Below are 26,622 nucleotides of genomic sequence, written 5' to 3'. Positions count from 1 at the left end.
CCTGTGCGACCTGTGTCGCTTTTCTAGGATGTTTTTTTTTTCGCATTCTGATGGTATCCCCAATATCAGGATATTTTGTTGTATCGCAGTTATACACTAAACAGATCTTCCCTCCCGTTGCCCAAAACAATGCCAGTCCAGAACCCAGATAAAGCAAAAGGTATTTTTTCCGCCGCTCCAAAAGAAATAAAGCGAATCCCATCGCTGATCTTGTGCCATTAATTACAACCCGACTACAGCGGAAGGCGAGGATCGAGGAAAGAAGTCGTGAACATAACAAGCGACCCTCCAGTGGTGGCATGACCTTGGTCGCTGCCGAAGGATTAGTCGCAAGGGGTGACTCCGCGTGCTGAAAGCGAAAGCCGACTCCGGAGAAGTGAAATCCGTAAACCGAAATAGGCAACCTCCGTAAACATTCTTGAGGCAGCGCTTGAGAAATGAACAATCGTAAAGGTGTGATATGACACCTGGAAAAAAAAGCAGGAACGCCGTAACCCACAATTTCGCTGACATGCTCCTATTAGACCATGGGCAAACCAAAGTCTAAAACGTAATACCGGTGATAACTAGGAAAGAGTGATAGGAAGGGGAAGGAAAGGAGACCAGTGAAATCTATCATGCAAGACAATCGCAAGCCTAGTGCGTTTTCGTGAGATCCGGAGGCGCACCAATATGCTTGCAGATAGCGGAAGGAATGAGGCAGTTGCGCCTTGAGAATGTCCGGTAGTCTAGGCTTGAGGGAATCGAAGTAGCCGAATGTATCCAGTGGTCGGAACTGAGTGGGCTCAGGTAGGCCATGGTACTTCGCGAAACGGAAGAGTAACTTTTGAACATATGAAGCGCTGAAATGGGATGTCGAATATGTATCCGTGAAAGGTCAGGAGGACGATGCTGCTGCGATGCTCGGCCGATGGAGGGCAGATGATTAGACGGCAACAGCCTGGGGGCCGTAACCAGGTGCCATGTAGTAGGGCGGGTGCCTCTGCACACAGTAAGCACATCCGCAACTGAGACCATGCTGGTTCCAAGCAGACGGGGTGTACTGAGTGGAGTAGGCGGGTGGGCCGTAATTGGACGGTTGCTGGTGCGCTTGCGCAGAGGCGGGCTGAGACAAGGGAGGGAAACCGAACATGGTGCGACGCGAGTAACCTTCAGCCGGAGCCCAAGTACCCGTTGTACCATAATACTCTGGGGTAGTCGGGCCCGTGGTGGGTGCTGACGCAGGAGAGTGTTCGCTAGCAGACCGCCATGGATCGTACTGCGAATAAGTCGGAGGGTTGTACGCGGACTGGGCCGACTTGGGCACGTAGTCGTACGGTGGAGTATAGGCCTGGTGCATGGGTAGAGGAGGGAGTGGCTTGTTGGGGTTGAGCGAGCGTCGCTGTACCGATGTGTCGATAGGGCTAAGCTTGTTGCTGCGACCAGAGCGTGCTGTAGCAGTGTTCTGGTAATCCTTCCAATGCTCTGACCACGATGTCCAGCCATGTTGCTCCGTGGGGTCACGGTGAAGCTTGAACTTGATGGCCACAAGCCACTCCAGCTCAAGCTCATTCAGCTCATGTACCTGGATACCACTGACCTCAGACCATGAACGGTTGATGAAGGTGTTGTCATCTAGGAACTTGCTGCCAAGCACTAGCGCAATGGTAAGGAGACGGAACAGGTGGGTGTCGGTCTTTGGCTCGTGGGCTAGCATGGGCATCCTGCTGGACAGATAATACATGCTGAGCAAGATGGTTGCTGAGGGCAGCCGCGTGGCGCAGAGAACCTGGTGTACCCACTTGCGGAAAGACGAAGGCATCATGCGACCGGGCGTGATGAGTCGAAGGGCTGTCTCGCAGACGAAGTCGGTCATGATATCCATGTCATAATCCAGTTTCGCCGACACACCGCCAACGGGCTTCTCTTCCTTTGCCGGCTGATTCATTCGCTGGTTGTACTCGTGCACGCGCTGCTGCTGCATAGCCGCCTCTGCCAAAGAGTGGCCGGACTGCGCGCGCATCGGCGGGAGCGTAGTTGCGCCCATTGGGTCGTAGAAGGTACTCGCAGGTGGAAGGCTGGGAGGCGCACTGCTCAGGTAGGTGCCGGCCTGCGGATACATGGGTGGCATGGCGATGGCCAGCTGGCCGTAGCGGTCTGCGAAGTCGTAACCATCATCTTGCTGCCGGATCGTAGGGCCAGCGTACGCGGGCTGCTGCGGTGGGTATGATGCGCCACAGGCAGAGTGGTAGCTGGGGACGAACTCCTGGGGAGATAGGCGTGGCATGTTATGCCGGGGGTAGAAGGAGGGCATGATGGTGTCGGACCGCCGCAGAGAGAAGACTGGCACGGCTCCTGGTGTTGTGTTAGCGATGACCTCTTGTAGGGTTGAGTGAGTGCGGTGGTGAGCTGTGTCACGAGCGGATTTGTTGTTGGTGACGTACAGTCTTCTCGTTCGCGCCGCCTCTAGAGTAGCCTACGGACCCTCTAGAACGATGTGCTCATTCAAGGTAATGCGTCGGCCAGGAGGTGTTTGGCAAGTGGTAGCAGTGTCTCGCGCTGGTGGTGGTTGCGCGGAGGCGGTGGTAGGCGGGTGAAGTGCCTGGAATGGATGCGAAGTGTGCGTCGACAGGTAAAGTGCAGCTCGAGGGTGGTGGAGCGCAGGCAGGCCGGGGCTAAGTCAATAGATCCGGCGATGCGAGGACGTTATTGATGATGTCGCGGAGAGTCGAAGTCCCTGGAGACGGGGCGGGAAAAGAAAAGCAGGTTGAAACGGAGCCCAAATACACAGTACAAGCCAAAACCAGAGCCGGAAAATGCACACGCAGCGTGTGTTCAGGTGGCGGAGGCGACGAGGCGTTGGGTGTCAGAGCCAGACGGACGAGTCTACCCGTGAGTGCAGCACTGCTCGTTTGCAAAGCCAGCGAGACAGAGCAAGCGTCGGGTGATGCTGGTGAGCGGGCTGGGGATGCCGGACAGCCGAGATTGGAAGCGCACGTCCGTTGGGGCTTGAGGACTGTGTCGCAACGAGCAACGCCTGCGACGGAGACAGGACGAGGGAGATGGGGGAGACGGGGGAGGAGATGAGGGAGAGGATGGGGAGAGCAGAAGGCGGTGATGTGGGTGTATTCGACACACACCGTTAGCGAGGCCTAGCAGCAGCGAAGGGGCTCTCGAGCAATGGCGAGCCAGCAAGACCGTCTCCATCCGAAGGCCGCACCTGCAATAATGGTTCATTACTTGTCCGTCTATCCACTCATGTGCTATGAAAACTCTGCCTCTTGCAGTTAGTGGGTCATAAAGGTCGACTCCCAGCCCGCGTTTTGCGGTGACTACCACTCATGACTCTCGACGCCAGAGCGCTGCAGTGCTGGTGCACAAATCCAGCGCCTTCATGCGTCCCCAGCATGTCCAGGCCAATGAACGCACCCAGGGACCACCCTCTGCACCCGCGAGGGGAGCGAGCCACGTATCGCGCGTCGCCTCTCCTGCAACCCGGCTTGCCGACTTCTTTTGGTGCGCCTGCAGTAGCGGCGTCACTGGTCCGCTGCGCCTTCATGGGCAGCTGTCATCTGAGCTCCTTTGGTTGTGAACAGTGCTTCAGTGCCTTATTTATGTAGACAGGAGACAATTTGCAGTGCACGACGGGCAGCCCCATGCTCAACGCCCATAGATAGCACCTCTCTGTTTTGTTTTGTTTTGTTTTCATTACATAGCGGTGCTACTTCTCGTGTGGTGGACATGGCAATACGCCGGACCCAAGAATAGCATTGCCTTCGCGCACTTTACCATTGACTCGGACCCGTTCGCAGTGCGAAAATTGTGCCGCGGCCGTTGAATGCTCCTGCGACGTCTGGCCCCAAAGAGTCAGGCCTACTGTATCCGACGGCGGGGCCATGTCCTACCATGATGATGAGGTGTGTATCGCGATCAGCATGACTTATGCAAATCGATCCCAAATCTGAACACCATGGTAGCGTGGCAGTGACAACGTCGGCGGCCAAACCGGAATGCCTTGCGTCTGTCCGCGGGCGTCATCAACCTCCGCATCGCCAAATTGCTGCTCGTGCAATCGTCACTCGCAACCCAAGCGCTCGGCGCCCCCCTCTGGGCTCGGTGCAATATCGTAAGCAGGTGCCCACCGTATGCACTTGGGATGCATGTGAGGAAGTTCGAGCCTTCGAGGCCAGCACCTGCTCCACTCACACAGTCTAACATCTTTGCTGACCAGTTCCTTTGCCGTGGATTGGCCCCTGGAGCTCATCAATACCCATAGTGACGCTTGCAGCCCTTACCTTGATTTTCCATCAGGCACCAGAAACATCGTGCCGGTCACACATGTGACTTCACTATCCCACGTCGAAGGCGTTGCCTGCCGTGGCGTCAAATGCTATGTTGTCAACAATAAAATTTGCTGTGGTGACGACATTGCAGTTTACGTCAAGGGATGCGGTGAGGGCGAACCTCATGTATGGATCAAGAACGAAAAAAAAAACATGTGCCGGCAAGGAGATGCAAGCGGCAGCTGATTGGCGAGTGATGTTGCAGACATGGGATTTGATCGAAGAAGCTTAGCGCATCAGAAAGCACGTGACCTGCACATGGACGCTCAAAGCAAGACTCCAAGGCTGGGAGTAGCAGTCCGGCCTACTGAGCTTGCGGCAACATCGTGACCGGACGTCAGAAGTAATGACTGCGCAACTCCTGTCAATATTAGCAATAGCAATACTTACTTGGGATTCTTCGCGATGCATTGGTTGCACAGGCGTTTTCGGCTCACCCGGTGCCCAACGCGTTCGATATGCGCTGGCACATAATGCAGCTAATCCACATCGCATGACACTACAGGTACACGATAGTCGCGATGTCCTGGCTATGGGCGCACCAAGTCAAGATGGTCAATTTGGATAAGATGGAGGATGGCGCAGTGACTGCGTACTTCATTCAGATTTCATGCATTTTGCACGTAGACTCGTAAAACGACCGTAATACTTAGGTCCGGGATCCCAAACGCCGATGTAAATGCTGATTCCGTGGTATATCCCAAAAGCTTTTCACGCGCCAAACCAGAGATGTAAACCAAAAACTTCGACCTTGAGTGATCTAGTTCATCTGCCTGATCAAATCGTTGATCTTGTCTTCCCGGTTGCCCAAGTCACCACCTTCAATGAAGTGCTTGAACTTCCTCTTACGGAAGCCGCCAGTAGGACTGTTGAGCTTGAACGGCCAGAGGAAGTTCGAGGCCGCCTTAAAGTTTGGTCCAACTGTGCAGATCTCATGGATAAGATCTTCCATACAGATCATACCGTATTTACCAAGGTTCTCTTCGATAATCTCGTTGTCGGTCAGAGGGAGTCGCTGCTTGTCGACCTTGCCATAGCCACGCTCTGTACATGAGTTAGTGTCTAATAGCGACGTTGAATATGCATCGGAACTTACTGTAGATGAGCTCGCGAACCGACTTCTGGTTCGGGTAGCCATAGGCAACAAACGGTTCAACAATCTTCAGCATCTCCATCGTCGCCTTGGTAAGCTTGATGAATACGCCGTTGTTGATCTGGAGGAGTCGGAGAAGCTGCAGTGTCTTGCGCTTCTTCGGGTCAATCTTGTTGATACCCTTTATCCGAACGACGAAGGCGAGTTTTGGTTCAGCGGGCACGTAGATGCTGTCACTCTTCTTGGCCTCGCGCGACATGCGCACACGCTCACGTTCGGCATCGCGGTACTCCTTCACATATTTCTCAGCCCTTGTGAAGATGACCTCGCGCTTCTTCTTGTTCTTGTCTGTCTCATGTCAGCGCTGTTTACAACAGTATCGCATGCCATGAACTCCAAAAAGGGCGATTGCATCATTCCCGAAAGATGGTTAACAATTCGACAACATTGACCGTAGTCTAGCCGATAGTGTGGTTGTTATAATCATCGTAATCGCCCTCCCGAAGTCTTCGATAGCATGTGGGGGTTGGCCGTACCTCGCTTTTCGCGTGTTGCGATCGCGCGCTCCTCGCGGGCCTTCTCTTGAGACTTCCTCTTCTTGAGGAGGTTCTCAGGCACGAGAGTGACCTCACTCTGTGTGGGAACGGTTCTGCGAGACGCGAATTAGCTTTGAAAGGTGCGTGCAGTGTAGAGACAACTTACGACTTCGACGACATGTTGAAGTGGTGTTCGAGAAATTCGTCGAAAGCTCAATTTTTGCCATAACCTTAGCGTATGCGCTAGCCTATCTTATCCTAGCCCAAACGCCAAGACGCCGGGGTTCCACATAACCTATTGCGCCCACCTGCGACCGAGGTCGAGAGAATCGTATGAACGTTAACAATGCAACAACGACTTAGTTCCCATAACGAGCATGCGCTTCACAGCTTCCCTACTTGTGCAGTGAGATTATTATGGTGCAAAAAACAGCAACACCAAAGGGCTATTCGAATTTCCTACTACGCTCCTATTTTCAGATACAGAAGCTGGCAAGCCGTCGCATTCAAATAAACGACTCAAGGTGTCTTTAAGCCGCAGGTGATCTCTGTTAGCAGACGAAGTTACCAGACTTAGCACCAGCTATGTTCTTTGTTGCCATATGTTTTGTTATCCCATAGTTCATTAACGGCGAGTAGCTGCCGCTCGGACAACCGCATCCTCTAAAAGACATGTCTCTACTCGAGCTCTCGATAGGCAGCCTATCTAGACTTCGAAAGAAGACCACTGCCCTACAAATAGTTGCCCGCTACTCGAAAAGATAATGGAATGTTTCTGTCACATTGCAGCGAACCATCGAGCATGTTGAGAGAGGCGCTTCATGCTTTGTCTCGTTCACTGCCAAAATGGTTGCTCACCAGATTATACTTGTCTCTGTTAGTCGATTCTAGCAGATTAGACATACGGGGAACACTTTGTACGCCATTTCTTCCTCCATAGCACACCTAGGTGGAAACCCCAAGACCACTAGTTCAAAGACTGCTGTGTAGCCCAACAATGTCCTACTAGCAAACGTTTGTTGAGACATACTGGCATTGTTCATTCCTTTGTTCTCTAGTGTTCATAAAAATACACTTTTCGAGAAGATTTTCGCTTTGAGAATTACACCTCGCATATTGCACCCATTATCGTCATGGCAGAACATATCCCCTTGCGACAAGATCCATATGTCCTAGCTCATAGGTACCGGGAATACATGGTAGAACATCCTCGACGATTCTTAGAGAAGTGCAATCCATACTACGAGAAACTGTTGGCAAATTTACCTAATCCTGACGCTGATGCCACGGATAATCGCTCACGCGCCATTCGCTACGCGAAGAAATACTATGAATGCTACTACGAGATCAGAGACATTCGCCGAATCGTGCAGTGGCTACCACCAGCTGACGAGGAACTTTCGAGTTTACATGTTTAACATGTATATCTAAAAACTGGCACTTTTTACCCTCATGTCTTGTTTTTTTGACTTAGAAGAACACCGGTTACTCTGTTGTTGTTTTTCTCATGATCATCACCTATATATGTCGTTGTCTTTGTTGTAACTGGCGACTTTATTACTATACAAAGAAGCACATTTGGTCTATATCTTACTATCGATGACCTGGAGAGTAAACAGCTTAGTGAATTAAAGCCGCGTCAGTACCACTAACACTTCTTTGATTACAAGTTTCTTCTCCATTACCAGCTCCTCATCTATCACTACACCTGCCCCAGGCAAACTTACTCCATTCTGCCTCCCACCTCCCCAATTTACAAGCAAAGCCCCAAAACACGGCATATCTCACCCGCGAATCTGGTCTAGAACTCCCTGAACCCTCAGATCGTTCGTTTCAAGATGACAGAACTCGGCTTTGCGCCACAGTAGATGCTAGATGCTATGCCGTCTCGTTTCGTTTCACGATCCCCGGGCCCACATGTTTCATACCAGGCTCTATCGGCCTACGCGCTATGCTAGTTGCAATTCGGGGAGATTAGCCGTAGTATCATACAAGCCATCGTACTTGTCTCATTGTGTCATATGAGACGGTCCGATTGTGTCTTTAGTCCTGCAGTTGGGCTCATACAAGAAATATAATTGTGCAAAGTTTTCAGGCTAGTCGAGTGATACTGCGATGTGCAGAGCGTTATGACGTTGCTGTTATTGAAAGTAGAGTACTGGTACATTGGGATGGATATCATTAACGCATGATCCTATTCGGATCCTATCCCCGGAACGCCATGCTGAATGAAACGCCTATTCTGAGGCATGAAAACGCCACCACGTAACGCTGCTAATACGAATGATGATGACAAGATGATTAGAAAATTCGTGCAAGTGAAAGTCATGAGGTGAGTGTGATGGGCAAACCCTATGGTTCACCATGCCGTCATACCCTCATTACTTCCTCGTCTTTCGTAACTCGGGTTCATTTGTTCATTTCCCTTACGGCAGAAAATGCGAATAATGGCCTGGGACCCTCTGTCTGCACTTCTCGCAGTCCTCCCGATAACCCATGCTGAAACGTCCCATACCCGTCAATGCACCACTTCGTTTTCTTCCACGAGATATTGGCGGTGGGGCCAACGTTGAGGAAGACTCGGTATCCATCTGGTCGGCCGTACTGGCGTGCGAGAAACTAAGTCGCGATAGCTGTGATTGGGTAAGCGCAGTCGGCGTATCCGGAATGTCCTCGTCCTCTGAGATGGGCGAGGGCATACGTCTGCCCCGATCGTCGTCCGTGTCCTGCCCTAGTCCCTTCCAGCCTGGTGGAGATGCCTGCATAGAAGGTAGATGCAGGTTGTTCATAGCCATGCAGCCTGCTGAGCCACTCATGGGGTATCCTAATCCGTTCATTCCTCCTCTCTTAAAAGTAGGGTGTATGGGTGTAGGTATCCGGCTATTGTTGTTGACAGCGTCTGAATTAAATAAAGACGGTTGGAGCATGGCTGGTCGCATAAAGTTGTTACCAAACGAGTTGAAAGCAGGCGACTCTGGCGGCTGGCTCCGAACGTCCATTTCATCGTCGTCCATATCCGTATCCATATCCATCCCACTTGACTCTCTTGATATACGAACAGGTCCACCATATATCGAATCCGGGGAGTAGGCTCCTCCGTGTTCTGATTGCGCTGGCGTCATGGACCGGATGTCCGTGAACAGCCTTGGGGGAGAAGGCGTATGTGAGCCCCGGTGGGGTAGGTTTGACAGTAGTTGGGGTTGGAATTGACCATGGCTTGCCAGCTCGTGGCTCCCTGGTCGGCATTTCTGTACGTACTACAATTAGCCAAAGCCGGGAAGAAGGTATTGCTGACGTACCTTGAGGTACCTCTCCTCATCCAAATCCGAGTCTGAATCGTCGTCCCGACCTCGCTTCCTGGCCATGATCTGAAACGTAGACATGCTGATCTTAGGAAATGAGTGGTCCTTATGTAGCCGCGACGCGATCAACGCGTTGGTGAACTGGAGACAAGATGGTTCCTGTAATGAAGGGAGCGCTCGAGAGGGGCGCAGCTGAAGAACCGGGACTGCGGTCGAGAGTCCTGGTAGATATGTTTTGAAGCAGGCGGGCGAGGGGTCGATATGACTATCAGGGGCGCCGTTTCAGGTCGCATTAAAAGAACCCTGGCCTGTGTAGTGGAGTCGCGCGCCTGTAATGGCTGAGCGATTGTGTGGGGGGAACTTTTTACTTGGTTGTCGGAAGTTGGTAGCCCGTCGCTTGCAATGCGGAGCCTCCGGGTGGTAGTAGCGATGATGTCGACGATGGTGTGGCTTAGCGTGGCGGAGTGGTGAATTGGCAACTGAAAGCCAAACCTTGGAATCGCCGAAGCCAGGCGTGGCATCACGTGGGCTGTGTATATGCATGTTCAAGGAGAAGTGAAGTGTCTTTCTACGTGTGGTGCCGGGCGGTCGCAGGAGGCGTGTTTGCGTGTAGTCATGCCGCAAGCTGAATACAGGCCCCCCCACCAGAGAAGGGATGCTGATGGTGGTCACTAAGAGGGAAGAGTGATGATTTGAGCCATTGCAGCTTGGGTCAAGGAGCGCCGCCGACGCATTCCTTCAGCCGTCCAACACAAGAGGGTCATCTTCACGCCGTCGTCAGGTTCCAGCAACAGCAACATGCATCGACCAACAGGGAGATGGCTATTCCAGCACGGTAACAAGCTTGGCGCACATGCAGGTGCAAAGCTCCGGCTGCGGTGTATCGATAACTTGCGGGACCCAGAACGAACCATCAGCCCCACCTTACCTTAAAGTTTCGCAGCCACTCCCAAATAATTTGATGGCATATGACTGTATTTGCAACGCGCTCACTGTATCTCTTACCTATAACCCTCGCCGACCTCGGACCTGCACCTGCATACATTGTCTGCACACTCACCGAGACAAACAGCTGGCTCGCCTGATTTCTTGACTCAAGACACAACACGCCCCTCCCGCTCTACTGCACGCCCTGCACCACTTGGCAGCTGTATATTCACACACGTCTGTGCCACAGTCAGTCGCAGTAAGACTGACCGCAAATTGACGGTCGCTTAAGCATCCTGTACGTCGAAGCAACATGACTCTTCCTATTTCAGCTCAGAGGGCACATGCTAATATATATAAAGATAGATTACTTTCACTATGGCTCCTGCTACAACAGAGACACCCGACATGTCTTCCTTCAATGACTCTACCAATCCGAGCGACGATGTGCGCGGTACATGTCCCCTACTCCTACTCCCCAATGCGAGTGCTAACATGACTGTGTAGTACTTGGTTACGACCCGCTGATCCCACCCCAACTTCTCGCAGCCGAGATCCCCATTCCAGCACATGCCGAAAAGACCGTCATTCAAGGTCGCAAGGAAGCCGCCAGCATCATTACACAAAAGGATGACCGTCTCCTCGTCATGGTCGGGCCTTGCTCGCTCCACGACCCAGAGCTAGCACTCGAGTACTGCCAGCGCCTCAAGGCCCTTGCCGACAAGCTTCAAGACAACCTCTGCATTATCATGCGTGCCTACCTTGAGAAACCACGAACAACCGTCGGCTGGAAGGGATTGATCAACGACCCAGACATTGATGAGAGCTACAAGATCAACAAAGGTCTGAGGGTTTCGCGCAAGTTGTTCGTGGACCTCACATCCGCGGGTATGCCCATTGCCTCTGAGATGCTCGACACCATCTCCCCACAGTTCCTCGCAGACCTTATCTCTCTTGGTGCTATCGGTGCGCGAACAACTGAGTCGCAATTGCACCGTGAGCTGGCCTCTGGTCTCTCTTTCCCCATTGGTTTCAAGAACGGTACCGATGGAGGTTTGACAGTCGCGGTGGACGCGATTGGTGCTGCCGCTGCTAAGCACCACTTCATGGGTGTAACGAAGCAGGGTCTCGCTGCTATCACCAGGACGGCAGGCAATGAGCACTGCTTCGTCATTCTCCGTGGTGGAACTAAGGGTACCAACTTCGACAAGGACAGCATCAAGGCTGCCAGGGAGGCTTTGAAGAAGAAGGGCCTCGCTGAGGTCATGATGGTGGACTGCTCACACGGTACGTTCCACAATCCAACCATGGTAAAGTGACAGATGCTAACTTTCAATAGGTAACTCTAACAAGAACCACCGCAACCAGCCCCTCGTAGCAAAGGACATTGCCGACCAGATTCGCAACGGCGAGACCGGCATCGTCGGTGTCATGATTGAGTCCAACATCAACGAGGGCAACCAGAAGGTCCCACCTGAGGGCCCTAGCGGCCTGAAGAAGGGTGTCTCCATCACCGATGCTTGCATCGACTGGGAGAGCACCGTCGACACGCTCGAGAACCTGGCCTCTGCCGTCGCTGAGAGGCGGGCGAACAAGACCAAGTCCAACGGTGTACACTAAACGCCCGTGTTGGGTTGAGTGTTGATTAAGACCATGTAAATAATATGGGATGTCTGGCGTTGGAAAAAATTTAAAGAGAAAAAGGCACATGAGTGAGACGATAGGGACTGGTTTACGATCAATTTACGAAATATACGATAAAGCCAATCATGATTCTCCGCACGTATGAACCTCTGACCAACGTCCAATGCTTGCAAAACTATGGGTATCTTGTTTTTAGTGTCATGGGCCTCCGACCCACGCCCTTATTCCTCTTCCTCGTCGTCTTCTTCCCTATTCTGCGTGCTGCGCCGATTGCCGCCTGTCCAAGCCGCTCGCTCTCCCACGAATACATCTCCCGAACACTCCGTCTGACACCGAGGGCATTTCCTGTTTCCTCGTCTGCCCTTATAGTAATTGTTCGCACACGCATCGTGCCATCTGACCCCACACTCTCGATTGTTACACCGTATGCCAAACGTGACAATCTCCCTGCATCCCTCACAATCCCGGATTCTAATTACTTCCCGACCGTCTTCATTTTCGTCGGCAGGTTCGTTATACGTCTCCTTTAGGTAAGCACGCAACTCCATCAGTGCGCGTGGAGCGAGAGAATAGTAACCTGCTTTCGACTTTTGGAAGAAGGCTTGGTTTACAAGGGTTTCCAGGACGAGGTCTGCTTCCGCAATCGAGATACCTGTATCAGCGCTGGCCTGTGAGTCTTCCGCATCGCCATTGATCTGGCTCTGTCTGCTGGCCGCCTGACTTTGCCTATTCCTGCGTGAAGGGCGGGCGAGCTGCGAGGCTTCTGTATGTTTTACAGCCATAACTTCACGGATGTTTGTGTTGTTTGTTTCGAACATTCGGTCGAGTACGCGTCTTACGTAGGCGATTTCGTTCGCGGAGAAGGTGGTAGCGAGTTGGGTGACGGCATCGCTAGCGTTGTTGACGAGAGCGTAGATGCTCTCTTTGCTTTGCTGGTCGCGGGTCGATCGGATTTCGTAGTCGAAGGCTTCGATTTTGGCATTTATGGTCTGAATGGTGGAGATGATGTAGGGTTGGGTTACATCGCCTTCTGTCCATGGGCGCTCGGGATCTATCGTGACTGTCAGCTTATGGAGTTAATCAAAGGTCTGGAAACAGACTGTATGCAGTCATCACGTAGGCTAGGATAGATTTCATCTCGTCTAATGTGAGGACGCTGTGCGTATGGAAGGCTTGCAAGAACGCGCGATGGACCAAGTTGTAGTCTTCTTCTTCGGCAGGAGCGCGTACGAAGGGCGATTCTTCGCGAGACATTTTGGCGCGAGAATAGATTCGAGTGTCTTGAGAGAGTAGGAACTTTGACAATGTGACAGGAGTTACGGTGGAGTGTGAAGACGGTGCACTTACGCGATCGCGGGGAAATTCCGAAAACACGACAACGCGAAAGCACGTGTTCCTCACCCCGGCCGCAAGCACCTGCGCGCCAGCCAGTCGTGCGCCTTCCGAGTGTGCAAAGTGATTCACTATATCAAGCAATTGTCCCCCGTAACTATTATTCGAGTCCTCCGAGTGACGTGATGAATCCAGGTGGCCATATCGCTCGCAATCCCTGGCTCGGCAACCCGTGGTTCTGACAGAGTATACCTGGAGAGCTTCAAAGACCAGTGTGACGAACAGCTGCATCAATTGAGCGAGATATAAGCCGTGACTTCTCCTCTATACCTAGGTGATTCCACGATGAGCGTTCGAATAGCTCCGCTAAATTTTCACGTTGAGATATGTTTTGGCATTTTACCTCGAGACTTTCATGTTTCGTACTGAATAAAATGGTAGTCATTTCATGCAACACCTGTTATCCGTAGACACGAATCCCAGTCATCGTCTGCCACCCTGCTAGCTATGGCCATGCCAGCGTTAAGCAACACCTTGCCGCTATTCCTGCGCGTATGTATCTTACAAAGTCCCCACGTCTCCATCCATACTTCATCAGTGTCGTATCGTCAATGCTATCCTTGTCATCTCAAACAGGCAGATCGGCGTTCCGTCTGGCACCACTTATCGCCTCTAGTGCTCTAGCAATATACGGTCCAATCACCGGTACATTACTGATGAAGCCCGCAATTGTCATGAGGAAATCTCCAAATAGAACAAGTATGCCGTACAACTCAATTATGAAGCCGATGAAAGCCCATCGCATCAGGATAAGTGATATACCAGCGACGAAAGCCACTGTGCCTTTCCATTTCTGCTTGCGGGCGAAGAAGGCGACGGTTTTGGTTGTTCCGATGATGAGTGTGAGGCCGATTAGGAATAGTATCTGTCAGGGGGGTATTAGGGAAGGTTCGATGGTGGAGATCAAGGTTTGGAGGAGTGGTATAGACGTACGTTTCCCATTGCTAGCCTATGCATATTGTTAGCAATGCATGCATGTATGTACGCAAGTATAGAACATACATTGCACGATCAAAAAACATCATGACACCTCCCATCAGAAAGAGTCCGCCTGTTCATGTTGTCAATCGTCTGCTGAATAGCGGACACATTCGTGGTAGTGGGCGCGTACCTACCCCCTGAGCAGAAGGCGACCCCAATCTCTGTTTGTGCAGTTAGCACATGTCCTATGCAGTGAACATGAAGCTGCATGCTTGCGCAACATACTTTGGGTATCTGAAAGCCACATGGTCGGCATCTTGGAAGTTTGGGATTTGTGTAGTGCGCAGCGTGCGATGCGATGTAGACGGAGAGATGGAGAATGCGACAAAGAAAGAGAAGTAGCAAACTGGTGCCTAGTCTCGGTGTATATCTGGCATGAAGCTGGTATCTTTCGTTTTCTTGTCTCGTGTCCCCTTGGTGAGAGTTGAGACGCGGCGCGCTCAGTCGATGATCGGCCCGAAGCTTACCCCCTGCTAGCGCCGCAGTTCCCGCGGGTAATCGCATAAAAATCTGGTGGCATGCTTCTCAACCTCTACCGTCCTCGTCCATCTAATGCGAGAACAGCTAGACAAGAATCTTCCAATACTCGGCAGGAAAGAGCAATTCATGCATTGTTCTTCTTTAGCTACGAGATACTTGAATTACTATTACAACGTAGATCCCGCCCTGACAACAGCGTGCTTCAAGCTGCTGTAACTAGGAATCCTCCCTCGAGGCCCTGGTATACTGTCTTATGGGCGCAGAAGAATACTGGATCACGGTTAAGCCGGAACACCTCCTTGAGCCATGAGCCGAAAGGCATATGGTGGGTGGAGAGTAGTTTGACTTTGATGATCATACATAAACCCTGAATGCATCTGAGTATCTGACCAGGCTCAGACGCATGTTATTAGCCCGTTTGACTTAGGGACTGTGAACGGCGCATGTGCTATTGACCTTGAAGCAGCAGTAGCCACCTCAGCACCGATGTGACGCTCACTTCAAGATTGTGTGTGCACCTCTTGCAGCGAGATAGCCCTCTGAAACATTCTGTGGCATGGTACGGATACCTCCAAAGACCTCTTTGTTATGGTACCTTAGACGCGTCTTGGGGTCTGTATACGGCGCAGGGAGACCGGTGATGTCGCAATACTTCTTCTGACTGCTCGGGTGGAAGCTCGGAGCTGACTCAATGTTGGTGTATGTAGGCGCTGGCCCAGCAGCAGCTCTGCCGTTCTTCTCCAATACCAGTGTGCTCAGACTCTGGGCTGCTTGGGCGATATTCGGCGCGCGGCCAGTAGGAGTGTTGCCTTCAGCATTTACGGCGGGTGTCGAGTTACCGCTATTGTTCTGTGTGGCCATGACCGAGGCTTCTTTGCGTGACGCCTCACCGAGGATCTGCTTGAGGTTCTTGTTGCGTCGCTGTGGTGGCTTCCAGTTTGGGTTGCGGAAAGGCTTAGGTACTGCGTAGATGTCAAGCTTGTCCAGAAGCGCCTGATGCGTTTTCTCATCCGAGGCGGCTGTCAATGGGGCCATGTTTGGAGATCTCGAGAGCCCAAGAAATCGCAGTCGATAGGCTTAGGTGTGTTTACCGCGGTTCGTTGTTTTCTTGTCGCGTTGTCCGTCTGGTGTTGTTGCTGTCGAGTTTGGTCGCGTGCGAGGCCGATTTCGATGAGATATGTTGAAAAGTCGCGATAGCGGTGTATGCGTTGTGGCAAGAATCAATGTAAGCGTGGCAGAGTGTTGGTGTTTGTATCGCGATGGAGCTTGCGGAGGTGGAGCTCTCCCGCCCGACCTCTGGACCTGCATACTGCATCGTCTACACTAACTGCTTTCATCCTCCCCACCAAACAACTTGAACGCGTACCACCAACGGCAACACTACAGGATTGCAATAATGGTGGGATTCAATAAAACGGCCATCCTGAGCAGCGCGTATATCTGACCGTGTTTCTAGGAAAGCCCACACGAGCACCAGCAGAGCCAACTGCTCTCTCGCATCATTGTGAATGTTGTCAGTCAAACCCAAAGTTTCCAGGTACAACGAGGACAAGGATGCTGACTGCCCTAAAGGAGAAGTTGAATGAGGCCATCATGATGCTAAACAAGAATCTGCAAGAGATCAACATCCAGAACATGGACACAGAGCTCGTAGCTCAGATGTTCAAGAACTACCAGTCCAATGTTCTTTTCCATTTAGAAGGTATATGCAGTCGTGCTGAGAATCCCGTATGACATTGCTAACGGACCAAAGCAACAAACGGTCTGAAGGATCCTGCTTAAGCATACAGCGTGAAGTATTCTCGGTATGCAAGTTGCATTTTCCACGGCACTGCCAAAGCTCGCATAAAGTCCAAATTCTGGAAGCAATGACAAGAATGGAGCGGATAGATACCCAATAATGAGATATGATCATGTCAGAATTTCGTGCAGCAAGATAGTAATGAGCATGGTTGTCATGTGAAATAGCGTAACATAGCCGTGGACGGAGATGGGCTCGGACCACCGAGCATTGGAAGAGCCTCACCATATGGCAACCGCAATGCCGCGCATCCTCAGCACCAATCGCGCCAAACAAGCTCACACGCCACATCTCGTGTCCGCGACATGAAATAACAAGCTGATCCTCCATCTACTCCATCTCCAACTTCACCACCATGGCTCCCTCAGCCATCGACGAGGCGCCGCAACTCGCAGGGCGCAATCCACCTAAACCTCCACCCAAGCTCTGGAGCGTGTCGGAACCGCCTTTCGAAGGCTTCAGGCCCGTCGACAAAGAAGGCTGGTCGCGTAGCAACGGCGAAACCGCAATAGTCATCGACAATGGTACACTCAGAATGCAGATGCGCCCATGTTTCTACGCATACTAACGTACTGTAGGCTCGTCAGCAGTTCGCGCCGGGTGGTCTTTCGACTCCAAACCCCGATTATCAGTATTGCCCAACATGGCGAGATACCGCGACCGCAAGCTCAACCGAACTTTCACCTTTGTTGGATCAGACGTCTATGCCGACGGTACAGCGCGAGGACAATCGAAGCCTGTCTATGAGCCTGGCAGCAACATTGTGAACAACTGGGACGTCATGGAGGGCGTGCTTGACTATTGCTTCGTCAAAATGGGTGTGGATGGACGATCTGGGCGCATAGATAGGCCCATCGTCATGACGGAGCCTGTTGCGAACCTAGGCTATTCACGAAAGAGTACGTGAGTCTGTAGCAGATGAGACTGTGCATATGGCTAACATCAACTCTACAGCCATGTCCGAAATCCTCTTCGAGTGCTATGGCGCACCGTCCGTCGCATACGGTATCGACTCGCTCTTCTCCTACTCGTACAACGGCGGTCGCAACGGCCTGGTCATGGACTCGTCGTACACCTCCACGCACGTCATCCCCGTGGTAAACTCCAAGCCGTTGTTGTCACAAACCACACGTCTGAACTGGGGTCGCTTCCAGTCCGCCCAATACCTGTTGAAGCTACTAAGGCTGAAGTACCCTACATTTCCTGGAAAGATCAGCGACAACCAGGCTGAAGATCTTGTCCGAGAGCACTGTTATGTTTCGCAAGACTACGAGAACGACCTCAGCCGCTACCTGGATTGGACGGGCCTAGAAGACAGAGACCATACGATTCAGTTCCCCTATACTGAGCAGATCGTTGTACAAAAGACCGAGGAAGAGCTGGCAGCAGCAGCAGAAAAGCGCAAGGAGAGCGGCCGAAGACTACAAGCCCAGGCTGCAAAGATGCGTCTAGAAAAGTTGAAGAAGAAGGAAGAAGAGTTGGAGTGGTGCATACAATTGCAGGCGCAACTTGAAGAGATTACGACGAAGAAGGAGAAGGCCCGTGTACTGGAGTCAAACGACTTTGACGACGAGAACCAGCTCAACAAACGAGTCAAGGAACTAGAAGCTGCCGTCAAGAAGGCTCGTAACAAGGACCTCGGCGATGTAGAAGAAGAGCAGGTTGAAGCACCTACATTCCCCCTTCTGGAGGTTCCGGACGATCAGCTTGATGAGGAGGGCATCAAGCAAAAGCGACAGCAGCGGTTGATGAAGTCCAACTACGATGCACGCCAACGTGCGAAGATAGAGAAGGAAAAGGAAAAGGCACGGCAGGCAGAAGAGCAACGACTTGACGACCAACGACGAGAAACAGATCCTCAAGGCTGGATAGAAGAGCGCCGAATAGCTCGCCAAGCCATCATCCAGAAGATGAAGGACCGCGAGCGCCTCAAGGCTGAACTTGGAAACCGAAAGTCGCTTGCCAACCAAATGCGAATGAAGTCCATCGCCAACCTCGCCTCAGACACACCCACCAAGAAGCGACGACGAGGTGGCGGTGACGATGACACCTTTGGTGCTGACGACGCTGACTGGGGCGTTTACCGCACCATTGCCACGGGCGAAGGTTCCGACGACGAAGAAGAAGAAGATCTCTCCAAGAACCTCAAGGAAATCGAGTCCCAACTCCTGCAACACGACCCCAACTTCACCGAAGAATCAACCCGCGAAGCACAAACAGACTGGACAAAATCCATTCTCCACTCCTTCCTCCACGGCCCTTACCCTTACGACGCCGAATCCCAAAAGGAAACAAATCAGATCCACCTCAACGTGGAACGCATCCGCGTACCCGAAGTAGTCTTCCAACCCACAATCGCTGGTCTCGACCAAGCCGGCATCGTAGAAATCGCATCGAACATTCTCACAGAACGTCTAGCGGATTCACCCCACCGCGACGACGTTCTAAAAGACATCTTCCTCACTGGCGGCAACACCATGTTCCAGGGCTTCGAGGAACGTCTGCGCTCTGAACTCCGTGCCGTGCTGCCTGCGGAACAAACTATCAATGTGAGGAGAGCCGGTGACTGTGTACTGGATGCTTGGCGTGGGGCGGCGCAGTGGGCGGGTAAGAAGGAGTCGAGGCAGCATTTTATTACTCGCCAGGAGTTTTTGGAAAAAGGTGCCGAGTATATCAAGGAGCATGATCAAGGGAATGCTGCTTATTAGCTTGTCAGCTGTTCGTCCTGCTTGCAACCATAGCAGTGGGAAGTAGTTTGTTCGAGTCTACCTTTTTTTTTGTCTAGGTATTGGGACTTGTAGTATTACGCATATATGGGGTTGATTCTTTGTTTTGAAGAGTTTAGATAATATATCCATTAAGAAAACCTTGCTTTTAGGTAGTTGCATCGCTCGGCATAAAATTGTGTCGAATTCTGTCTACTTCGATTACACATCACAGCTTGGAGTAGAAGTAGATGCAGGAGGATGCAATTCTCAAATTATCTAAATTAAACCACAAGACACTATGCTAAAGTCCGTTAAAACGCCGAAATCACCATGACACCCATCCCAATGCATACCCATGTATGTATATGCTCTAAGCCAAACAATGATGCATCCATGCATGCAGAACGCCTCCCAATGGGTCCCAGTCCTACACCGATGATGATGCATGCGCTGCCGTTTGCCCAGTGTCCCTTGGTCGTTAACAAATTCGTGTTTCTCATTTCCATATTATGATTGCGGGCACAAAGACGTTTCCGTCGAAGGAAAACGTCGATTGAGTCGCCGCGTTCTACGCAGACTTGGGGTGCTGCTCCACGAGCCATTCCATCACACTCTCGTAGCATAGCACGAACTGTCGCAGACTTTGCACCATACTCAGACGCTGCAGTCTGAAGTCTTCTACCGTCTTCGCAATGAGATCGATCTCTTCGTTGTTCACCCAGCTGCCCTCTTCACGCTCGTTCTTGGCTAGTTTGTCGTCGGTGTCCATTGGTGTGGTTTGCCTGGCGTTGCGAGCCTGTCGTTGCCGCTTGAGCATATCCAAAACGGAGTCGACTGTGCAGAAAGTACCGGTACGGCCACATCCGGCCGAGCAGTGTACTATGATCGGACGGCTGTTAGGCGGGTCGGGCTGCGAAGGTGAGCCACCATTGACCGAACGGACAACAGCATCAGTCTGCTCGATCAGGCCGAGCAGATGCGTAGGATGGGCTGGCGCTCCGAAGTCAGGCCAATGGGAGTACTGTAACTGTGTAATTTCGCGCATACGTGCGAAAGGTTCATCATCGTTCGACAGAGTGAACTTGCGTACGATAACATAGGGCTGCTCCTGGCTAGGAGAGCCGGTGGTAGCTTCCTTGGTGAAGTTGGCAAGTTTCGGCGGGTTTGTTGACCTGCGCTGGCCCATGGACGGCCTTGACTGTTCCCTATGGCGGTAGATCTTCGATGGCTCCAGAGATGCCCTACGTTCACCGAGTGGGTTGAGGTGTAGATGGCCATATCGTTTATCCGACCAGTAGTTGTGCGCCTTGACTTGTCCACCTTCTTGCTCAGCAGTCAACATGACAATAACGCGGACGTCTTGCTGCCATACAACGTTCCAAAAGTCCTGACAAAGAATTAGTACATGACATGATATTCATATAGGAACAACCTACTTTGAAGGTAGCCGGGATGGGTCCTTGCGTTGCGATGTAACGTTTATTGGAATACGCGGCTTGTACGTGGTTGGCATTGACATAATCGCAGCTCCCTTCATCAACTCCTTCAAGCTTGACACGGGTGTGTTCGTATGGCCAGATGTTGTTGTAGCGATTCTTCGAACCCTTCTCGATACCCGCAATCTGAATGTGTTGCCCAGTACCTTCTGATGATAACGGAGCATTGTAGACGACCTCACCAGACAAAGCCTTTTGCATGCGCTTCTGTTCGCGCTGCTCGATTTGCAAGAACCGTTCCGCAACTGTCTTGCCCTTGTCCTGCTCCTCAGATGCGTTCTGGAGCCATTGTGGAAGATCATCTTCTACTGACTGGGTCATGCCGGCTGGCAGCTTGACGGGCATCTGCCCAACTCCACCAATGAGATCCATGTTTTGACGGATGTTGCCAAAGAAGGGGTTCGCAGCGTTCTGGGTTGCGGGCATGGGGCACCCACCAATAACGGGTGCAACAGCAGGAAGATCGGAGTTGAGATTGAGAGCGGCGGTGCCGGAGGTCGGACTTCCAGAGCTTTGGTGTGTGATCCAAGCTGGGAACTTTTCGGCAAATTCTTGGAAACCACCACGGATGATAAACGTGCCACCTGTCCAACCTTCGTTGGTAAACTTCTTGAGAGTGTTGATGCAGGTTGTGGCATCCTTCATTTGCGACGAGTTGGCGTCATATACTATGATGTGTTTGCTGCTCCTCCATCGCTCAAACTTGTCCCTTTGTTCGTCGTCTTTGAAGGTCTCGGCTAGCTTCTGGACATTGAAAGAAGCGCGCTTAAGAAGAGTCGTAGGAATGCAGAGACTCAAGGCGCCCGTTATGCGAGCCTTGGCATATTGTGTTGACACTCGGAGGTCAAGCAGAAGGATCTCATCAGTAGAAGATTGTAGGATGTTGATGATGTGTTGAGCAGTGACCATGGTAGGACCGGTAGTGTTGCTGCCTTCTTCCTCGAAATGTGCGGGAAGTGTTTCGGCCCGGTGGGTGGATATTGATATATGCTGAGGATGCGTCTTTTTCGAAGGTAACGACGGCCGTGGGATACCGGGTTCGGCAAACTGGGCAACGGCATCTGAGCGGCCAGGCCCATCAAAACTGGCTGGAGAGTTTCGTCGCGGCCGGTCAGGGAACATGGAGGATTCGGTCGACAACATGCGCTTTGGGGAACGGGGCTTGGGAGCGAACTCTTGCTCGTCGCTTGTATCGCTCTTATCGCCTGGTCGGTCGGGCGGTGGCATTGACTGTGACTGTGACTGTGAGTATGAGGGCTGTGCGGAGTCGATGTTGGTGAAGAATGGGCTCTTGGATTGTGCTTTTAGGCCGGGCGAGGCAAAGTCGAAGCTGCCCAGGGCAAATGCTCTGTTGTTTTCCGACTGTTTCCTAAATTGCTCAAACTCGGGATTCTGCTCGACGGGTATTATCCGCGGAGAGGCAGCGGCTGTAGAGCGCACATTCGAAGTTGGCGGGCTCCAGTTTCCGCGAATGTGCTGGGCTGCACTAGAAGAGAAGTGGTCGGCATTGCTGTTGACGGCAAGACCAAAGTAGTTAGGTGAGGAGGTCGAGGGCTCCTTCGTCTTCTGTGAGGCTACATGGCTCGGTGTTTTGGCTACCCCATTCATGCGGGGCGTGAGGGGTGGTAGCGCAGACGTCGGGTGTAGTGAGGCACTTGGCCTCGTCATGGGCGTCGATCCTGAAGCTCGTGGGCGAGAAGATGTGTGAGAAGAGCCTCTAGGCCTAGGCGATAGGGCCGGTGTGGACATGGTGTGAATGCCTTCACACGCGTCAGCTGGGTGAAGCGTGGATGTGGCGGGCGGGCGGGCAGATCAAGCTGTCGTAGGAGATAGGTGCATGAATATGGGGGACTTGATAGCTTGGAAAGGGTGTGTGCAAGTAATGCAGGAGTGGTTGGTGCGGTGTGAAGGGTCTTGGTTTGGTGGGGATTGCCGCTGTGCTGAGCAATGACGTAGGTGCTGTGAGGCAATCTCCTGGGTTACCGGGCGCACGAGCGATGATGTGCAGGCACAGCCCGGAGTACAGCCGATGCGCGCTGAAAGCTGTTCAGAGAGGCCGAATTACTTCGCAGCGAGATGCGATGCCACACACTGCGGCTGTGTTGGGTTGAATCTAGGGCGAGGCGGCGCGACCAACACGTAAGCGTGATGTCGTCAGGGCAGGAAAAGCTGGCTAGAGGCCGCAGCTGCAGGGTCTCTGAGAACCAGCAAAGGGGGGTGCCTGAAAACAAATGGTCCCGTGACTAGATGGCGGTAGGGCTGAGAGTGTGAGCGGAAACGGCAAACAGGCCCAGCGGAGAGGCGAACAGGACGGGGCGGAGAGCGGAAAGATCGAGTAGACAGAAGCTGCTGTTATCAGCGATCGAGCAACTTAAGAGGAATCGATGAAAAAGCCATTTTCCAAGGCGCGGCTGCGAAGACTAGCTGGCTGGCTCTGGGCCCGACAATCGCATACTAAACCCGCCTTGTCAGCTGTATAGGCTATCGTCGACCCGCCCCTGTCCATTGCGACATTTGCTATTTAGCGTTACCGGCCAGGCCAACGGCTGCGAGGTGCCGCGACGACTGTACTGTCTGACATCCACCATCACGTCTGTAAACTCATGTCTGCACTGCACATGATCGAGATCAAGACACCGAGATACTGCCTCGAGACAGCAGAAAAACCTGCTGCGTGCATCCGCGCGCGCCGACAGTAAGCATGCAATCCTGAAACCTCTCGACAGGCCCCACCACCACAAGACGCTCGGGGACCCTTACATTGATCGGCACCCGAGAACTGTGCAGAGCAGAGGGCTGCATCCAGAAGACACACCGTCGCTCTCTGGCCAAAAGGGTAGGTGGGGATGGTGGATGCTACGGCCGACGCGACTCGGCTGCTTCACATCTTCTAGAGCTGTTGATCCTCAACCTTCTACCACAAAGTCAGACCGCCACTTTGTCACGCCAACGACATCAGCCGCCAACACAGGTATAGCAGGCATCTTCCTCTCGCCTTATCCCTGTCACGCATGTTGTTCGGGCTGCAGATCTCGTAGTTCGTACTGCCACATGGTTTAGACGCTACGAGTACTGCCCAACTCATATGGTACGATGTCTGACTGTTAACAAACACCTCCCTCTCGGACAGAATCAAGGAACACATCATCTGCAGCGGTGTGGATGCCGCGCACAAGATGGCGTGGTTCTCTATGACGCGAGTGCTCGGTATAAAATGCCGAGCGCAACCTCGTGACATGTTCAACTTGTTTGAAATAACACCGCCCGGCCATAGACTAGGACTTTGAGCGGTATTTGAAATGCGGCACAAAGAGCCCACCAATGCCTCGCAACAAGAATTCCTCGATCAACGTGTCAAGCAAAAGCTTGTTTACATGAAGTACACAGGCTTCAAGGCTAGGTGGTCCGCAGTCATACCGAAGGGAACGGTAACGAACATGTATTCCCGCTATCTCCGCATCTCCATTATAAACCCAACCAAAAATAGACCATGCATGATGCACTGTTTATTTATTTAGTGATGTTGTTGTAAAACGATCGCGATGCTTATAATGCCATATGCCAGAAAAAACCCGTACGCCTGGATATAATGCCTGCCATTGCGCCTTAACCCAACAAAGAACTCAAGATGCTGAAATAACTAGCCCTCTCTCACTTCCATCTACCTCTACATCTCCATCCGTTCAGTCATTGGCGAGTTGGAACTCGTCTTCCCGTGCTTCTTTGACTTGTCGTAACATATAAGACCAAAGAAGCCTTCGGATGTGCACGACGTGCTGGCAGAGGTAGCCGTCGGAGTTGGCTTGGGCGTATGGTGTGTCTTCGCAGGCGGGTCATCACCGTCGAAGCATCCGCCAAACCAGCCTGGATACTTGCATGATGAAGTAGACGTAGGTGTCGACGACGTGGTTGTCACAGTAGGTGCCGGAGCAGGTGTAGTAGTGATTGTCATGGTCGTAGACGAAGTCGTCTCGTCTAGGCAGCCAAACCAACCGGGCGTCTTGCACGTCGAGGTCGATGATGTCGTCGTAAACGTCGTCTTGCTGTGTGACTTGGTCGTCGATTCGTCGAGACATCCCCACCATCCTGGGGTTTTGCATGTTTCAGTTCGCGTGCGACTAGACCTGGTTGACGTCGATGTGGCTGTGGGCTTCGAGCTCTTGCTAGTGGTCGTCTCGGTGCCGTTGCTCTCAAAGTACTCCCAAGTGTAGCAGTCGGTGCAGTCAACGTAGGCTTCGCATTTGGGAGGCGCATCGTACTTTAGTATAACGTCTCGGATGACTTCAACAATCTTGTGGGTGCCAATACCCATGCGCCAGCCAAAGTCTTTTACTGTATCGTATACGCACTTTTGCCCGGTATGGCAGACACTCTGCAAAGCGTATCCGCCAATAGTACAGGCACTGGTAGCTTGGTTGCATGCGCCCATGTATATGGGATCTGCAGTATGTCCAAAGTGAAAACCGCCGGTGAACTTGCGCTGTTGCAGTGAGCCGATCTGGTGGCCGGGTGGCACAGGAAGACCGAGACGGGACGCTGGCATGGCTTCTGGGACAGCTTCGAAGGTAACTGCAGGATGTCCAAACGTGAGGGAGAGGAAAGACGATACGGCACCACCGAGAGAATGACCAGCCATCCAAATCTCGGCATCAGGATACAATGCCGTGACATTGTGGTACAGGTCTTGAGCAGCGTAATAGTATCGGTTCTTCTCGCGAAGGGCAGTGACGAGGCAGGTGGAGTTGCAGGTGAAGGCCGAGGTTTGACAGTCGCAGACTTGTCGCCACAGGTACTGCCCACCCTGGCCGCAGCAGCAGCTGAAAAACAGATTGTCGTTGATCTTGTCGTTTGTAGTCGTCTCGGAACCATCGAACATGGCGGGAGATGTACCCTTCAAGCCTATGACGACTGTCGAGTTCTCGGTATCAGCGAAGATGTGGCCTCGCAGACCGTCTGATTCCCAGCCGAAGTCTTCCGTGTAGTTGAAGCCGCCACCGACATCCTCCCACTCGCCAGTACCGGGATCTAATATGTAGGCGTCTGAGGCCATGCGTGCGAAGCTGAGGACTGTCTCTCGGTCGGTGACGTTGGGTCCTGCTATCTCGTCGATTGTCCAGTCCTCTTCAGGCAGCTGCACGCCTCTTCCGCTTCTTCTTCCCCACTCTAGTATGCCGGCGATTGTTTCCTTGCTCCTATCGGCCAGTCTCTGGATGTTCATGACCTCGGATTTGACGCGCAGCCGCGGCACGGGCTCGCGACTGACCGAGTGCTCGTCTTGGGCTGTCCATACTGCGACATGTTCTGGAACATCGATTCGCCTATGGAGCTCGGGGTATTTGTAGGCGCCATGGTGGAAGATGTGTCGCAGCGTAAAGTCCTTGTCGATGTTGTGAGCACTATGCGGGAGAGGAGGCGGCGGCGGCGGCGGCAGGACGGACATGTCGGCCGCGCTCGCAACGCTTGCAGCCAGGAACGACAGCAGGAAGGAAGCAGCCACCCGCGATGCAGAGGGACAGGGTGTTTGTCGGCCCATCTTTTGAGATTATGATAAGGAAAAGAGATACGAACCACAGAGAGAAAGAGTGAGAGCGCGCGATGGCAAGTCCAAGCAGCGGGTGAAGGCTGCCTCCATCGGACATCGATGACGATCGGTGCTTCACTTGACCCCAGACGCCCAGTGGCGCCGCTCCTTTCACGTGCGGGTCGGTGCGGGGAGCTCCCATCGCTATGGATAGCGAGCTCTGGGTAGCTCAACCACGAGTACCAACGTCGACTCCAAACGCCACTCGTTGCCGTCTTCCATTGACAGACAGTCCACCCGACACCTTGCACATGTTATATCCTCCTCTCAAGTGCACCAAGACGATTTCCGGTACACGCGGAAGTGCAGTGCGCAGCCGCATGACGTGAACGCATGAGCTTCGTTCCCCCAGTTTCCCA

The 26,622-nt window shown here is 52.5% G+C and overlaps 10 protein-coding genes across 10 annotated transcripts; 2 read left to right on the top strand and 8 right to left on the bottom strand.

The window, feature by feature from the left end:
* Nucleotides 1-925: 925 nt before the first annotated feature.
* On the bottom strand, nt 926-2,266 carry ALTATR162_LOCUS1734 (uncharacterized protein; the record flags this gene model as incomplete). Its single annotated transcript, XM_043309332.1, has 1 exon — nt 926-2,266. The coding sequence occupies one exon, from the start codon at nt 2,264-2,266 to the stop codon at nt 926-928; it is 1,341 nt and encodes a 446-aa protein (XP_043165267.1).
* Nucleotides 2,267-5,082: 2,816 nt separating this feature from the next.
* Nucleotides 5,083-6,131, bottom strand: ALTATR162_LOCUS1733 (uncharacterized protein; the record flags this gene model as incomplete). The annotated part of the gene is made up of 4 exons (XM_043309331.1): nt 5,083-5,366; nt 5,419-5,763; nt 5,952-6,064; nt 6,118-6,131. The coding sequence occupies 4 exons, from the start codon at nt 6,129-6,131 to the stop codon at nt 5,083-5,085; spliced, it is 756 nt and encodes a 251-aa protein (XP_043165266.1).
* Nucleotides 6,132-8,377: 2,246 nt separating this feature from the next.
* On the bottom strand, nt 8,378-9,334 carry ALTATR162_LOCUS1732 (uncharacterized protein; the record flags this gene model as incomplete). Its single annotated transcript, XM_043309330.1, has 2 exons — nt 8,378-9,199; nt 9,251-9,334. 2 exons carry the CDS (start codon nt 9,332-9,334, stop codon nt 8,378-8,380), a joined length of 906 nt encoding a protein of 301 aa, XP_043165265.1.
* Nucleotides 9,335-10,558: 1,224 nt separating this feature from the next.
* Nucleotides 10,559-11,800, top strand: ALTATR162_LOCUS1731 (uncharacterized protein; the record flags this gene model as incomplete). Its single annotated transcript, XM_043309329.1, has 3 exons — nt 10,559-10,634; nt 10,688-11,467; nt 11,520-11,800. 3 exons carry the CDS (start codon nt 10,559-10,561, stop codon nt 11,798-11,800), a joined length of 1,137 nt encoding a protein of 378 aa, XP_043165264.1.
* A 199-nt stretch (nt 11,801-11,999) lies between these two features.
* Nucleotides 12,000-13,078, bottom strand: ALTATR162_LOCUS1730 (uncharacterized protein; the record flags this gene model as incomplete). Its single annotated transcript, XM_043309328.1, has 3 exons — nt 12,000-12,181; nt 12,246-12,875; nt 12,925-13,078. 3 exons carry the CDS (start codon nt 13,076-13,078, stop codon nt 12,000-12,002), a joined length of 966 nt encoding a protein of 321 aa, XP_043165263.1.
* A 706-nt stretch (nt 13,079-13,784) lies between these two features.
* On the bottom strand, nt 13,785-14,453 carry ALTATR162_LOCUS1729 (uncharacterized protein; the record flags this gene model as incomplete). Its single annotated transcript, XM_043309327.1, has 5 exons — nt 13,785-14,081; nt 14,150-14,165; nt 14,219-14,267; nt 14,332-14,358; nt 14,423-14,453. 5 exons carry the CDS (start codon nt 14,451-14,453, stop codon nt 13,785-13,787), a joined length of 420 nt encoding a protein of 139 aa, XP_043165262.1.
* A 719-nt stretch (nt 14,454-15,172) lies between these two features.
* Nucleotides 15,173-15,712, bottom strand: ALTATR162_LOCUS1728 (uncharacterized protein; the record flags this gene model as incomplete). The annotated part of the gene is made up of 1 exon (XM_043309326.1): nt 15,173-15,712. One exon carries the CDS (start codon nt 15,710-15,712, stop codon nt 15,173-15,175), a length of 540 nt encoding a protein of 179 aa, XP_043165261.1.
* Nucleotides 15,713-16,833: 1,121 nt separating this feature from the next.
* ALTATR162_LOCUS1727 (uncharacterized protein) lies at nt 16,834-19,186 on the top strand (the record flags this gene model as incomplete). The annotated part of the gene is made up of 3 exons (XM_043309325.1): nt 16,834-17,002; nt 17,057-17,377; nt 17,433-19,186. The coding sequence occupies 3 exons, from the start codon at nt 16,834-16,836 to the stop codon at nt 19,184-19,186; spliced, it is 2,244 nt and encodes a 747-aa protein (XP_043165260.1).
* A 568-nt stretch (nt 19,187-19,754) lies between these two features.
* ALTATR162_LOCUS1726 (uncharacterized protein) lies at nt 19,755-22,290 on the bottom strand (the record flags this gene model as incomplete). The annotated part of the gene is made up of 2 exons (XM_043309324.1): nt 19,755-20,573; nt 20,623-22,290. The coding sequence occupies 2 exons, from the start codon at nt 22,288-22,290 to the stop codon at nt 19,755-19,757; spliced, it is 2,487 nt and encodes an 828-aa protein (XP_043165259.1).
* A 2,059-nt stretch (nt 22,291-24,349) lies between these two features.
* Nucleotides 24,350-26,215, bottom strand: ALTATR162_LOCUS1725 (uncharacterized protein; the record flags this gene model as incomplete). Its single annotated transcript, XM_043309323.1, has 1 exon — nt 24,350-26,215. The coding sequence occupies one exon, from the start codon at nt 26,213-26,215 to the stop codon at nt 24,350-24,352; it is 1,866 nt and encodes a 621-aa protein (XP_043165258.1).
* Between the last annotated feature and the right edge of the window lie 407 nt (nt 26,216-26,622).

The sequence above is a fragment of the Alternaria atra genome (genome assembly GCF_907166805.1).
Source record: "Alternaria atra isolate CS162 genome assembly, contig: 21, whole genome shotgun sequence".
Lineage (NCBI taxonomy): Eukaryota > Fungi > Ascomycota > Dothideomycetes > Pleosporales > Pleosporaceae > Alternaria > Alternaria atra.
This window is presented reverse-complemented; position numbering and strand designations above follow the sequence as displayed.